We start from the raw sequence: 14,815 nt of genomic DNA on the forward strand, positions 1-14,815 counted from the left end.
TCCACCATATTTATGATTTTTAATGACATTCTACTTCCCATTTGGATTCAACCTCCTCTGCCGGGTTGAGCTTGTGTGGAAGAGGGAGGGAAGGGGAGGACTACTGAGCCTCCTCTGGTGAGTGTAATAAAGCAGATGTCCCTGCTGGCAGCAGCAGCCGCCTCCAGGAAAGCTGTATAAGGGGGGCCCGTTCAGGGACCGCACTCGCCTCCCACTTCGAGTCGCTCACAACTGCTTAGCGTGAGATTTATTTATTTATTTATTGTTTATTTAAAAACTAAACTAGTACTCCTCGCAGTGGTCTGATCGGTGAGCCTATGTGGATGCCCTCAGGCAGCAACAGTTTTACGCACGCAGTATTAAACAGCTTCCTAAAACGCAGCACTAGGCAGGAGCTCTCACAGTGGGAGATGGATGGGTTCGGCCGGTCGGCGAGACTTTGGGCAACCGTGTTCCTCCCACCTCCTGCCGCCCTCCCCGCTGCCCCGGGCAGCCTCCAGCAACAAAGAGCCTTGTCCCCGTGCGGGGACTCGGGCTCGGCGCGGGGCTCCCGGCTCTGCCAGCTCAAGGGCTCCTGGGGAACCGCATCCACGCCTGGGGGCGGGGGGCAGAAACAGATGACTTTATTTTCTTCAAAGGTGATTCGCAGTTTGTGCATCCCTTAATAACGCGAGCTTCTGAGCTCGAATTTCACGGTTGAGAGCACGAGTCGGTGCTGCGTGTCGGGCCGGCTGGAGATGTGCGAATCCCCTTCTCTCCTCCCAAGGCTGGAACTTGTGCCTCTCCCGGGCACCACCCCCAGCCGTGCTCTCCGGGGAGGTGCTTCACACTCCGCACGGCGTGGCCGCGGCCGAGCATCGCCTCTTCAGCGCTGCGCACCGGCCGGCTGAGAGCTCCGAAGAGTAACAAACTCTTCCTCCAGGTCACGGAGCAGACGTGCACTGTACAGTGCTGTTTATTACAGTACACTCTGTTGACAGCCCGTCACAAACATGACATGTTCAAAATAGAGAAAATAATTGCAGAAAAATCCATTTCTAAAAATTACACAGGTGTTAATTCTTCCAGAAATTTGTCACCTGCAAACAAATCTTTAAAAAGAAAAGGTGTTTTGCTTTGCTGCTATGAAAATATTAATGCTAATTATCAATATCAGGGCTAAACTCTATATTCAGTTCAAATGCAAAAAGCAAGCACCCTTTATCATTAATTTAAAATACTTGGCAACACCCCTATTTATAAATTTGATATCAGTAAATCCAGAAAATGTGCAAACTTTATCAGACTTCAATGTTTCAACTAAACACAAATTTTAATTGCATTGAGAAAGCCACTATATTCAGGATAAAAATAAATTCACTGAGATTTGGATGATTAAGTTTTCCCCTTTCCTTTCTAGTCTGTACCAGACTTGGGCAATCCATCATAGCAGACCAGAAGGGAAGGCAAATAATCTTCGGTATTATTAGTTTTGGGGAAAGTTTAACCTTTTCTATCCTTCATACCTGTTCCCCGAAAGCATTTTTAGTAATTATTAATGCTATAAAGGTAGATGAACAAGATAATAATTATTTTTTTATAACATGTAACAGATATTCATAAAATCATTACTGCTGCATTTTGGCAAAAGGGTCATTTATATGTTACTTTTGATTACTCGCTTCAGTAAAAAATTCATCTGGGAAAGTCAACCATTCATTTATGTTACTAGTGTACAAGCCTATCCTAATTCTGGCACACCTGGATTCAGCTATAATGATAATTTTACAGGAATCTGAATTAAGAGGTTCACTATTTGGAAATTATATAATATAAATGAAAAATGAGGGCCTATTTCTTTCCTGTTTACTTCAGGGAGAACATAATCACATCACTGGATATTGTCAAAAAAATCCTTGCATTACTCCAATTTTTGCCAGCCAGATTAAGGCATTAATCCTGCAAGTCTATATTCATAAATATAGTCACAACTTCAGGCCTATTCAGGCAAAGATTAATTGGGAAAAAAAAGTGTTTGACATCACTCTCAAAGTTAATAGTGAAGCATAACAAGCAATAATGTGAATTACAGTACTGAGTGACTTAGTTTCATTTTGCCTTGTCAAAATACAACTAAAAATGTGCTTATCTGACAAACAATTTCAGTCATGAGTTCTTGTTACAAGAAGTCTTAATTCTTAAACTCTTATCGTATCTATTGAATAAAAAAATGTATAAATGTATGCAAAAACAGTGAACCATTGAATTCTCATACATTAAGACTGTACTTTAAAGTGGGAATTGAGATGCCGAAGAAAATCTTCCTTAGATGTTAGAGATGGTGGGAAAACTTCTCGACAGAATTCACATATTCCACACTGATTCAGTTCAGAGTCTGCATATGCTTGTGCCAGCAAATCATTGTCTTGAGGCTGCCAAATGGGCTAAAAGAAACAGAAAATTATTATTGCTGAGGTATACATTATGCTGTAGTTTATATTTATATTAAAAAAATACCTGCCTCTTTAAATTAGGATTCCTTTACACCTGCCTGGCCAGAGACGTTAACTAGAGAGTTCTCATTTAAGAAAAGCAAGATAAGACTTTGTTTTTTTTTTAAAGTTCTATAAACGCACTATCCTTGCAAATATTTAAAAATATCTTGGTATCTATTAACGATAAATATTGCTATATTGCTATCAGCAGAAGTCTGCAATATCAGTCTGGTACATACAAAAGATTTTCTTTAACTTTGCATTTCAGTATTTTACTGAAGAAGTCATAGTACACAATAGCCATTTAGCAGAAATGAGAAAATATATTTTTACCTTAGAATAAAATGTTTCTTGTACAGAGTTAATATGATTCATATTTTATTTCCATTCTTATTCACATATAACTTGTTTTCAGTTTATTTCCAAAATAACTACCATGTCACGGCTTAAGGTACGTATTTGCCCTGGCTGCCTTTTAGTATAATGTGTCACAAATACTCTTGTCTGGGATTCCTCCTGCCATGACAGTGTCAAACTCACCGGAATCATTCTGAATATCTATCCATGCATTCTATCCATATAAACTACGTTGTATTTCGTTCAGCAGCTGCACTGCTCTTGGTCCCTGAGCTAGTTAGTTTCACCCAGCAAGTCTGTTTATTCAACATTGGAATTCAAGGCACTTAAGCCCAGAGTCTAAGTGTATACTATTTTGAATCGTACCAACTAGGAATCAAAAAGTCTTCTCTCAGTTTTCCAAGTTAAAACATTAGTTTCATAACTTTAGTATTAGCAACACAAGATCAAATAGTTACATTATATGGCCAGGACAATCAGGTTTTGAGTCAAATAAAAACCAAATGCATCCTGTGGTGAGAACAAAGTAGAAAGAATGGCAGCAAGCTGCTGTGAGCTCTATGTAGGAATGGAACGTAGAAGAGAGTGTGTCCTACAGGGGTTTTTTTGGCTCAGTTTCTTCCTCTTTTTTCACTCATACATGGGTTGGAAGGCAAGGAAGAATACAAAGTAATTTCTTTAGAAGTTTTAAATTTCTTGCTACTGATACCCAAGATTTTTAATTTTGAGCACTTCTTTAAATTTCATCACGCCAAATAGCTAGAATCTATTGTTTATTTCTCCCACAGCAACCCACTGTACAACTAAGCTGACTTTCACAGAAGTTAAACCTTCTGTTTAAACCACCCTGAACTTCTTGGGAGTCAATTTCCTGGCCCATTCTGTATTTAAACAGTGTTTAGCTTATCACATAGCAATAGCAGACTTACTGTCTTTCATTATGGTCAGCAATCCATATAATTAAATTGACTAATTAGTAATTAAGTGCAATCACACCACTTTTTTCAGCTCAAAGAGCCTACTTATTGTATGTTGCTGGTGTAAATTGCATATTAAATCTATCTAGACACTGACACACTTAAACAAGTTAACACACTTAAACACACTACATAAATGTGTTTAGAATTATTTGTTTCTGATATGATGTAAAGCACTGTTTGAAAAAAAGATAAAATAGTATTGTAAAAACTATTTGGCATCTTGGAAACATAACGAGGGGAGGTACCCATCCAGCAACCCACACACGCAGGCACTTAACTTCCATTTCTTGAGTGCTAAGCTTGTGCTTAATATCCTTGTCAGAACAGAGATTTATTTAAACACACATTCCATTTCAAAGACATTAATATTGAGATTAATAGACTACTGAATTGCTTTTAAAATCATGAACAGACTTAGAAGTATTTTTGGTGGAAACAACTCCCTCAAACTGCAAATACCAATAAACATGCGCATCTATATGAAAGTCTCAGCTAAATGTAGTCTGTAAAATCCTAGGTTCACTAATATCCGTGTTTATTTTAATCTACTGCTCTTTTCAGTCACGTTTTTTTTTTAAAGTTACATTCTAAGAAAATAGTACTGAGTTTTTAGATTTAGTATCCACATAGAAGGAAAGAGCTAAATTTATTACACCAACTGAGAGCAGTTCCAAGAACTTGCTGTTGCCAAATCTATTGCATTTATGGGGTTTTCCATTTTATAAGTTAACATATGTAGTAAATACTTGAAAGTTTTATCTACACTAGGAAAAAAAAATTAGGTATATAATTCTCTCTTTTTTGGCTTTTCCTTCATTTTTGGAAGGGATGATAGAAGCTGCAAGCAGCATAATCACCTCCTAGAAAGGTGGTAAAAATACTAAGAACAAGTTTATACATAAATTTTGCTAAGGTTAACACAGTGAAAAGGGCATGTATACAAGTAAGTTAAAAAAAATTACTCTTTTAATCTACATATACATTATCTGTGACCAAATCTTTAGCAAAACTTACAGTCAGAGAAAACCTCTAGAGCTGAGTCCAATTAATTGGGAAAAATACTTAAAACCTAGTTTGAAAACAGCTGAATAAAGGTGATGGATATTTAAATATACTGATATACACAGATGTATATTTAACGGATTCTCAAGCAATACTGGCTTGTTTTAAGCAAACTTCTGAATAAGAAATAACATTTTAATCAATGCAGTGCTATTGTAGATATGACTTTCAAATACTTAACAGTTCACCATTAGCTTTCTTTTTCTCTGTGTGCTAGCATTAGTACGTTTTTCTCCACAAAACAGATCATTCACATTTTAAATGCTGGCTCCAAATTAATTTCCTTATTTTGCAGAAATACCAGTGGTCAAAGGCTTGCTGCTATTCAACCACTGTTCTGTACTTTTTTAAGCTGCAGACTCCCCTATCAATTTATAACCACATACCAGCTGTTTCACTTGCTGTAATGTACAATGCAGGGTGCCATCTATTGAAGAATGAATACACAGACTAACTAGTAAAAGAACAGGCTGGAGAGGGAATACAAAAAAGGAGGATAGTAACAAGCAATGGAGTGAATTCTTTGCAGTTCCACAGGAATTCTACTAGCCGTAAAATAAATGTGGTAATTTGTTTAACTTAGTCACAACTTTAACGGGGGACCCAATGAAAAATACAATAAAAACTGTAATTAATAAGTTGGTAAAGAATTGAGATCTCCTCCATTACAAATAGATATTTAAAATAGCTTTTGAAAAAATCAAGCTTATAGCAGCAGTCTTTCAACGCTTTAAAATTTTCACTCAAAAAGTGGTTTGCAATAGAAAATTAAACTAGATTGGGTAAATTTTAGGAGAAGAAAACATTCAAGCTATAATGGCCTACAACACTTTCTAAATGCTGGTTTTGCAGGTCATGCAGTGACCAAATGGAGAGGTAAAGCTCTTCTGCTGCATGTACCTTGCCATTAGGAAAGAACATAAACTTAATCCATATAAGTGGTTAAAATAGGTTAATTCCACCCTCAGAGAATTCCAAATTATCACTATTTGCTTATTCTTGAAAATCTGTCCTTTCACAAGGTACCAGAAAATAAAAAACCAACAGAAATAAAAAACCCACCAAAATAAAAAACCAAACAAACACAAAATCAGTCTATAAAGCTCCATAATTTTGCAAGCTTTCATCTGAGACAGGATGTTTCACAAAAGAGGCAAAGTATTCAGAGACATGAGTGTCAGAACACACCAATATGTTTTACTGCATTACAGCTACTGGGCCTTGTTTTTAGAAGCTCCCATGGACTTCAGTCTATAAGTGAAATTTAAGCCCAAATTACATACGTAAACCTAAAATAAAGTATTTTAGCGATCTTTCCTTAATTAAAAAAAATAATTATGTTTTTTTCCTACAATGAAAAAAATTTAAGCTTTTTTGAGCAGAGGAATAGGATGTTGTTGATACCTCAGATTGAGACAAAAAGTAGCTTTTTTTTCATAGTGGAAGTATTTATCTGTTTAGCTTTTTAATTGGTTTATTTTTCCAATTCTCTGCTGTACATGAAAAACAATTAAAACAAATGTGTGCCCTATACAACTGAGATCAAGGGTAGAAAGAAAGCAATCTAGGGGGCAATTTAGGATTAATGACAGCTTTGAAATAGATATAGAAGCAATTAATATCTAGATGAACTGAAATTTGTAAAAACATCCAGTGCTTATGTCTGCTTATATTCCTGATGTTTCACTGGGAAAGCATCTTGAACACATTCTGCAGTATTAGGAAGAAAAAATGATGAGAGATAGTCTTAAAAAAAGACTTATCAGCTTTCTTAGAGAATATATTAATCCAGTCTCAAAGATCTTTGCAAAATATGTGTCTGAATCATTATAATTTTTTGAAATGTAGAATATTATAGAAAGATACCTGATGAGGACCTCTGACGGTTGTTCCAGCAGCTTCTAAAGAAAAAATTACTTCAGGTACACTCTGGTTTGTGTGCTTAGGTACAAATGTCAAACCACTGTCTGTTGTTTTTAAACATGGTTTGTCACAGATATTTTCTATGGGCATCTTTGCATGATCTGAGGGGTTTGTTTTGTCAACAGTAGTTAAACTTTGTAAAGCTGAGGTCATGAGATCAATGCCATGAGCTTCAAATGAGTTAGGTTCCAATTTACTGAGGTTAACAGCACGGTCTCTGTGCTCCAGGTTAAAATGATGATCTTGAAGCATGTTTTCAGATATACCAGTACAAGGAACTGTTGGTTTTTCCTGAGTGCTCTGCAAGAAAGCAGAGTCATTGTCTGTAGGTGGAAACTTGACATTAAATTTAGAAAGTGATTCTACAGAGTTGTTGTCCTCATCTTGGCCCACTCCTCTTGGTGTGATAGATGTGATGCATGATGCACCTCTATTTATATCCGTTATAACCCGAGGCTTAAAAAGCTCTTCTGCTTGTTCATCAGTTTTATCTGTGCACTGTATCGGCATGGAAAACTGTATTTCTGTGAAGAAAGAATGAAGAAAATATTAAATAGTCCATTGAAATACAGTTATTAAAAATGTGGTGTTGGTGCATTTTTTTTCTTACTTCCCTGCTTTTTTAACTGTTTATTTTCTCTTTAAAATCAGATTGAGTTGTAGTTCTCTTTCACAAACATTAGTTCTGACACGAAAACTATCAGAACAGAAATAGAAGGAAATACTCCCTTCCAGTAATTATATTTCTCTTTGATTTAAGGCTATAAACATTTTCATTTTATTGAAAATTATGTTGTCCCATACTCTTAACACATACTTGCATATTCACTGAAGTGTTCTGGCAGAAATAGAAGCTGGAACCCAAACCACTTCACATAGTGCCAAGAACATGCTAGGCACCATGAGCACAATTTTAGAAGGTATTCAGGTACCCAACTCCCACTGGTTTCCAAATTAGTTAAATATTTAAACTGAATAGCTATTCAGAAATGGGACCATGTTTTCCCTTTGTTTTGAGAATTCACCCTTCATTTTTTGCACTATATTAATAAAAACGGTAATAGTTACCCCTAACCAGGTCAGAGAGTAACTTAGGTAAAAAACTGATTGTACAGCAGCCTTTTGGTAGTGGAACATGGAAGTAACAAATCAAATATTAAATCTATATAGCTTTTGTCATGTATACCTTTACACACAGGTGATTTAAGCACTTCTTTTATTATCTATAATGCTTACGTCATGTATGGATTATCACACAGTGGAGTTAGGCACTTTGCTGGGAATCAAAACCACTCTTGTAAAGTAAGTTGCCAAACACACTTCCCCCAAAATCCCCACCCCCAAATAATAAAGTTATTAGCATACAATCAGACTACCACAGTATAGTTCAGAGCAATTTGAAGCAATGCTAACACTTCATGTAACAAAACTTCAGTAATGGATGACCTAAATTAAAATCAAGTGCTGTAATCAGCATCTTTTACTTCAGCTGTGTGCATTTGGCAGGTGTTTATTGAAATCACTTATATTGAGTCTGATCCTACTATTAAGGAAAGTTAGTAGAGAATACCCATAGTATTACATTGTATTACCCATAGCTTACATTTTATTAAAGGTAAGCATTAGCAGAACTGGACATTCGGGATCTTTCACAGTTCCAAAAAAATCAAGCCTTCCTTATGTCTTCAAGAAGTATTGGATTAAGCTCTTGTCCCATATAAGAAAAGAGTATTTAAAAGTCTGCACAAGGAAGTCTAGAAACTAAGTCCTCTGACTCTCCTCAGTCCTGCAGTTTTCCTCTAACAGATATGGGGCTAGAGACTTTCATAGCAGACATCTTTTGAACTGACAGCTAAATTAAAAGCAAGCAAGTGCTGTCATTCACACAGTATGATGGGATATCACATGTAGTAAGTGCCTGCCTCTCACTCCAAGGGACAAAACAATTACAAGAGCCATTGATGTGATGACTGTCTTTTATAGCATGTGATTTGGAGCATTCGTCATAGAATGCCAAAACTGGCGGTGCGTTTTCTTGGTGAAATACTGAGCACCATGTGAACAGACTTGAAAAAGGCAGATGGTAAACAGTGGAAGTACTTCTATGTATGTGTAATTTGCAGTATTTTCAAATATAAAGCAAAGCTTTCAAACAGTTGAATCACAATAAGAGCTTAAGTATGATATTACCAGTTTCAGGTTCTGGCTTTATCTTAAATATACTCAGTTGGTCTGTTTGTTCTCTGGCTAGCATACATATTCGATGACACTCTTCTTTCATGTCCTGGAAAATAGTCTCCAGATTCTCTCTGGAAGATCAAAATGGTAAATTAAAGAGTCAACCAAATCAGCTTGTTGTGACCTTTAATCTAGTCACACCCACAAAACAGAGAAAAACAATAGTATAAGCTACTTTTCTTGGATATCTTGCTCCTCAACATATGTATACATATTTTTTGTTCTCAGTAAAAGCAAGCAGAAAAATGAAAAGGAAATGTTGTCAAAGAGTTGTTTAGTCATATCATACACATACATATTTGAACATAGGAACTGACCCTGCAAGGACCACCCCCAAAAATCCAGCCTTTCAGTTCTTTCAGTCTTTCAGGTATTTTGTGGAAGAGTTTATCTTTCCCAAGGGTACTGTTTCCACCTCAGTTCTAGGGAAAATAAGATGCTGCCACTATGAACATTGTTTGCTGTCGGTGCCACTGCACTCCAGACTGCAGAAGAAGGAACCACAAGCATTTGTTATGACTCTTTCCTTCTCTCTCTACCTGGCATTTTGTCAGTTGAAAAACCTGGAGTTTGTCAACTCATGCCCTCTGGTTTCATACAATATGATATAACTTTTCTTTTTATTCTGAGACATTTATTGTATTATATATTTTCCAGAGTATCATATGGGAATCTGATATTTAGTTATCTGCACTGAGAATGGTAAAAATAGTTCATGCTGGTGTGAGTTTATTTCTGCAAAGGCACTGTTATTTAGTTACTGATGCTTCCAAAAAATTCCACTGTGGAATTTTGATAAACTTGCTGAGTAATTTATATTTTTAAACACAATATAATGGATTTTATAAAATGAACTTCAAAGATGAAAAAGTGAAGTTGGATTTGTGTTCTCTTTTGCATCTTTTCATCAAAAGATCTCAAAAGGGATTTTTCTTTAATCCAGTGAATTGCTTTCTTTTTTATTGCTTATTCATACAGCAATCTGACTGTGTTCCTACTTCTGTTGTGTTTCTCTTTCTGAAGACACAAATGTCTATTTGTATCTCATTTGAAAAAAAAGATCTACAGAAGTAGTTAAAATTATTACTGTTAACACATTCTGATGATTTTCCAGAAGTTTTGATAAATAAGAAATAAAAAAAAAATAAAGTTTCTATTCAGAACTTTAAAATATAGCTATGATTAGATGAAGCAGTCTTAATTTGCTAGACATTTGTGATACTATAATCTTAATCTATAAGATTACCAGCAATCTTACCAGTCACATACCTCCTTCCAAGAAAACAGTAAAGTAAGGAAGCTATTTGAGAGCAGAGGGACAGAAGACAGGTAAAAGTTTTTCATTTTTTAGATATAAATCAAAAAGACAAATCTTTCTCACATTACAGTCTTATTTCCTCTCTTTCTTATCACAAAAGAGTAGTGAGCCAGACTAAAGATCCATGTGGTTCACCTAGCCTAAGTATGGGAGTGGTCAAAAGCAGATGCCTAGGCAAGAGAATAAAAAGAAAGCAAGAAGTCGATACTTTCTCTTAATAACTCCCCTAATCTCACCTTAGAGAATCTTCTATTTGGCCCCAGAAAAGTTGTTAAAAGTGGCATTACTGGCTGTCCTATGAAAAATACAAACCTCAGACTTTGTTCAATATTTTCCTGAAATCACTGGCAGAAGGGAAATCTACTGCTTTTGACACCTTAGTCATAGCAGGGGCTTGCTGCCTTCAGCTTACAGATAAATTTGGTTTCAAACTATCTCATTTGGGATGGATCAGGCCAAGAATTATTTCTTCATGCTGCCTATCAGAGCGCTTCCTGGCAGCACAGCAGGCTCCTGTGCTGTGCTGCCATCAGTTAATCCATAGTGGCTGTACATTCCTGCCCAGAAGAGTTAATGCAAGGCAGTGAATGCTTATCCAAACCCCAGCATTAATACCCACACCGTTTCCTGGAGTTTAACCTCCTGCTGAACTGAGTGGATACCTTCCTCCCTCCCAGCTTAGCCCTCCATACTTGTAAAGCCCCAGCTATGCTTCCACATAGCTGTTGGCTCTATTATCTTCCTGCATTAACTCTTTGACCTTTGATGCTGCCCCCTCCCGACTCCCTGCCCAGCCAGTTCTTGATGCACTGTGCAGAAAAGAGGGCAATAGCTGGCCTTACTCAATTGCAGAAAAGCCAAAAGCAAATTTGAAAAATGCTGCAGAAGTATTTACCTTTCAGGTGAAATACCAGAGATCCCTAGAGATAATTCAGGCTTATCTGGAACAACTTTCTTACTTTTCACCTTGAAGTAAAAGATGAAAATATTGAGCACGTTAGCATATTAATTTTGCACCTTGATATGAATGAAAATGTCATGGGGTCCTTCACCTAGTCCTGTTGAAAGCTCTCAAAGCATTGTCAAAATGACAAAAGCAGTTTGTGTGAAACTCCTAGTTCCTTTCAGGTTAACTTATTATCTCAGTGTGGCATTTCTCTGCTCATACTCCCTTGAAACGGAACTAGTTCTAAGAATATTGCTTGATTGTAATTAGCTTTCAGTCGTGTATAAGGTAAGATTCTGTCTTTTGTATAAGCTTGTTACCAAGCTATTTTACCTCTTAAAAATCAATTTATTCACTGAAAATTTCAATGAACACATCGGAAGGTAATATGTTAGGAGTTCTAGCAGTTTTTAAAATAAGTTATTAACTTTGACTACCACCGTGTGGTTCACTCCAGTATTACATAGTTTTACATCTGCCAGGCATTAAGGGAAGTTTTCATAATAACCAGTCACTAAGCTGCAGTTCCACTAGAGCTACATTACCAGATGGCCTGAGTAGTTCATATGTGCTCCAAGTCAGACACGAACTTGAGCACGCCTGCCAAATCAGCTGATTTCAAAGATGTGTAAGCTCAGAAATCTGTATAAGCTGATCCATTGCCTATAACCACAGGCATGTCTTACCTGTAAGGCTGAAGTGCAGCTGCAGCTCCTGTAGATTCATTTGAGCTGCCTAACACCCAGCAACCCAGGATATAAGTCCTTGCTACAGTAAACTAAGCAATGCTTAGGAGGTCTAATAGCAACAAGTTCTGTGCTGCTGCACTCTTATGCTTACCTGTGTTCACTTTAAATTAGGTAGCTAATATGTGTATACGTGGTTAGTCACATCAATGACTGCACTCTAGCTATCCCACAATGACAGAACAGCACCCTGGATGCTATTCTGCAATAAAAATAGGGAGCTAATCTGGAGTTTTGACAAATATGATAATTTTCAATACATACCATAAAATAATTAACATACTAACTAACCAATAAGTATTTAATGGTGTTCCCTATGTGCTTTGTATAATTTGAAAATTTCCTAGTAATTATAGAATGATGACATTTAAAATAAATTTATCAGAATAATTAGTATGAATTCCAAACATTTCATGTTTGAAAGAAGTAATAATTTACAAATGTTTGTCTTTATTTTATCTCTCCTTGGTTTCTTATCTTACCTCCCTTTTATACGTTGGCTTCTGTATACCCTTTTGTGCTTCATTTAATTCTTGCAATTTGCTTTCCAGATTTCTTATTTTATCATCTTGATTGGAAATAATAGATAAAAGCTTCCTTTCCTTTTGATTGCTTTTGTCCTCAAGTTGCTTCAATTTCATGCTCTCACTGTCTAACTGTTCCTAAAAAATAATTTTAGAAACACCAGTACAATTAATAAATTTGAGGCTTGTGGAATATCACTATTCAGCAGTCTATAATAAGGTAAATGTAGGTTTTGCATCGCAAGTAAGGGTCAGTCTTGATTATTACATTAATAATTTTCAATTGATAGCGAAGATCTTCTACCTCTACACATAGCTGTAACTCATCATAGGTGATTACTCAAAACAACTGTATCTTTCTCAAAGTCATATTAGTGTTTATAGAAAATCAACATACTTTCTTGATTCACTTACTATATCATTTATATTAACATTTTATGTATAATATTTTGCATATATGATACATAAAATAGTATTTAATTAATTTCAATCTTATACCATTTTGAACATGTTGATAATTCTGCAAATTGAGCAAACCCAAGAACACAATCACACAATCACAGAATCTTAGAATACCTTCAATTGGAAGGGACCCATAAGGATCATTGAGTCCAGCTCCCTGCTCCTCGCAGGACTACCTAAACCACAGAAGTTAGAGCATTGTCCAGAGAGGCTCAGTGCCATGACAGCTCCCCTGGAGAGCCTGTTCCAGTGACCAACAATGGTCTCAGTGAAGGAGAGACCATTTTCCTAATGTCCAACCTGAGCTTCCCCTGATGTGACTTCATTCCGTGTCCTCGTGTCCTGTCGCTGCTCACCAGGGAGAGGAGAGGAGAGGAGAGGAGCACCTCCCCGTCCACCGCTGCCCTTGAGGGAGTCAACTGCGATGAGGTCACCCCTGAGCCTTCTCTTTTCCAGGCTCAACAAACAAGTGACCTCAGCTGCTCCTCCTAATTCTTGCCTTCAAAACTTTTCACCATCTTGGTCACCCTCCTCTGGACATGCTCTAATAGTCTGATGTCCTTTTTGTGGCACCCAGAACTGCACACAGTGTTCGAGGTGGGGCTACAGCATTGCAGAGCAGAGCGGGACAATCCCATCCCTTGCCTGGCTGGCGATGCTGTGCCTGATGCCTCCCAGGACAGAGTTGGTCCTTTTGGCTGCCAAGGGACACTGTGGACTCCTATCAACTTGCCAGCAACCCAAACTGCAGGTCTCTTTCTGTAGGGCTGCTCTCCAGCCTCTCATCCTCCAATCTTTATGTATAACCAGGATTGTATTGCAAATATTTCAGTCCTATAAAGACTGATTTGTGGAATAAAAAGCCCTGGCTGCTCTCACTTCGATGATCCATCTAGGAATTCATGGAACTTTTAACTATGTGGGATTTTTGTGGAAAAAAGAAGAAAATAACAAACAAAATTTTTTAATATGTTCAAAGATAGTAGCTGCAAAAATTTTCAAGAAACAACCAACAGTTAAAAACTGCTACTATGAAAACGTTATGGTTGTTAGTTTATGCAATTTAGGGAACTGTATCAAGTGTCACAGAAAGTGTCCCCAAGCCCCATGATTGTCTCTGCAAGAGAAGTAAGCCCAAAGGATTAACTCTTAAAGAAGAATGTATGAGAATATAGTCTGTAGACACGTAGGGTAAGATGAAGAGGAAAGGAGCAACCATGTGCTTTCTCAAGAACTTTTGTTTTATTTTCAAATGGAACTTACATAGGGTGAGGTTGTGCATTTGAAGATCAGGTGGGTAGGGGCTACCCTGCTAGACAAAGACAGCCATGCAGTCTTTACAGTAAGACCTTCAATGCAACTCCAGACTTGGGTGGCATCTTAAAGATCCAGATTAAGCCTCTTCTGCTCAGCGACTTCAAAACATTGTCTAAAAATGGCATGTTTCAATCCCAGCAAAACTCCTTAATCCTAACTCTACTATGCTTTGCATTTCTGACAGGTCAAATTCAATTTCCCATTTAAATATAAAGTAAGGGGATACAGCTTCTCCTGTGTTTTCCTTCATAATTTGCTGGAAATCCAAACACCTAGGAAAAAGCTTTCATCAAAGATAGTACTTGCCCTTGAGGAACAATTGTATCTTAAGGACAGTAAAATAACTCACTGAGCCTGCGATACAGCATAATTTATCTCTGTGAGACTATTACAGCTCCAATTCACATGTGGGTTTTCAAAGGCCCTCAGATAACTGGAGACCCTGCAGAAATGGCCAGTAGTTCTCCT

The 14,815-nt window shown here is 37.0% G+C and overlaps 1 protein-coding gene across 4 annotated transcripts in view; it reads right to left on the reverse strand.

Moving 5' to 3' along the window:
• Positions 1 to 917: 917 nt before the first annotated feature.
• The window catches only part of TANK (TRAF family member associated NFKB activator), a 28,678-nt gene continuing 14,780 nt past the window's right edge, over positions 918 to 14,815 (reverse strand). For 2 of the 4 annotated variants that reach the window (XM_071435054.1, XM_071435053.1), the window contains 5 exons: positions 12,527 to 12,706; positions 11,248 to 11,318; positions 8,987 to 9,105; positions 6,740 to 7,320; positions 918 to 2,423 (listed from right to left, as the gene is read on the reverse strand). In XM_071435054.1, coding sequence (XP_071291155.1) covers positions 2,256 to 2,423; positions 6,740 to 7,320; positions 8,987 to 9,105; positions 11,248 to 11,318; positions 12,527 to 12,706 — 1,119 coding nt within the window. In that variant the 3' untranslated portion in view covers positions 918 to 2,255. The remainder of the gene's footprint in view (positions 2,424 to 6,739; positions 7,321 to 8,986; positions 9,106 to 11,247; positions 11,319 to 12,526; positions 12,707 to 14,815) is intronic. The other 2 variants (XM_071435055.1, XM_071435056.1) reach the window with 2 other exon arrangements.

This window comes from Agelaius tricolor, unplaced genomic scaffold, assembly GCF_023055355.1.
Source record: "Agelaius tricolor isolate 1412-34295 unplaced genomic scaffold, bAgeTri1.0.p SCAF_10, whole genome shotgun sequence".
In the NCBI taxonomy this organism is placed as follows: domain Eukaryota; kingdom Metazoa; phylum Chordata; class Aves; order Passeriformes; family Icteridae; genus Agelaius; species Agelaius tricolor.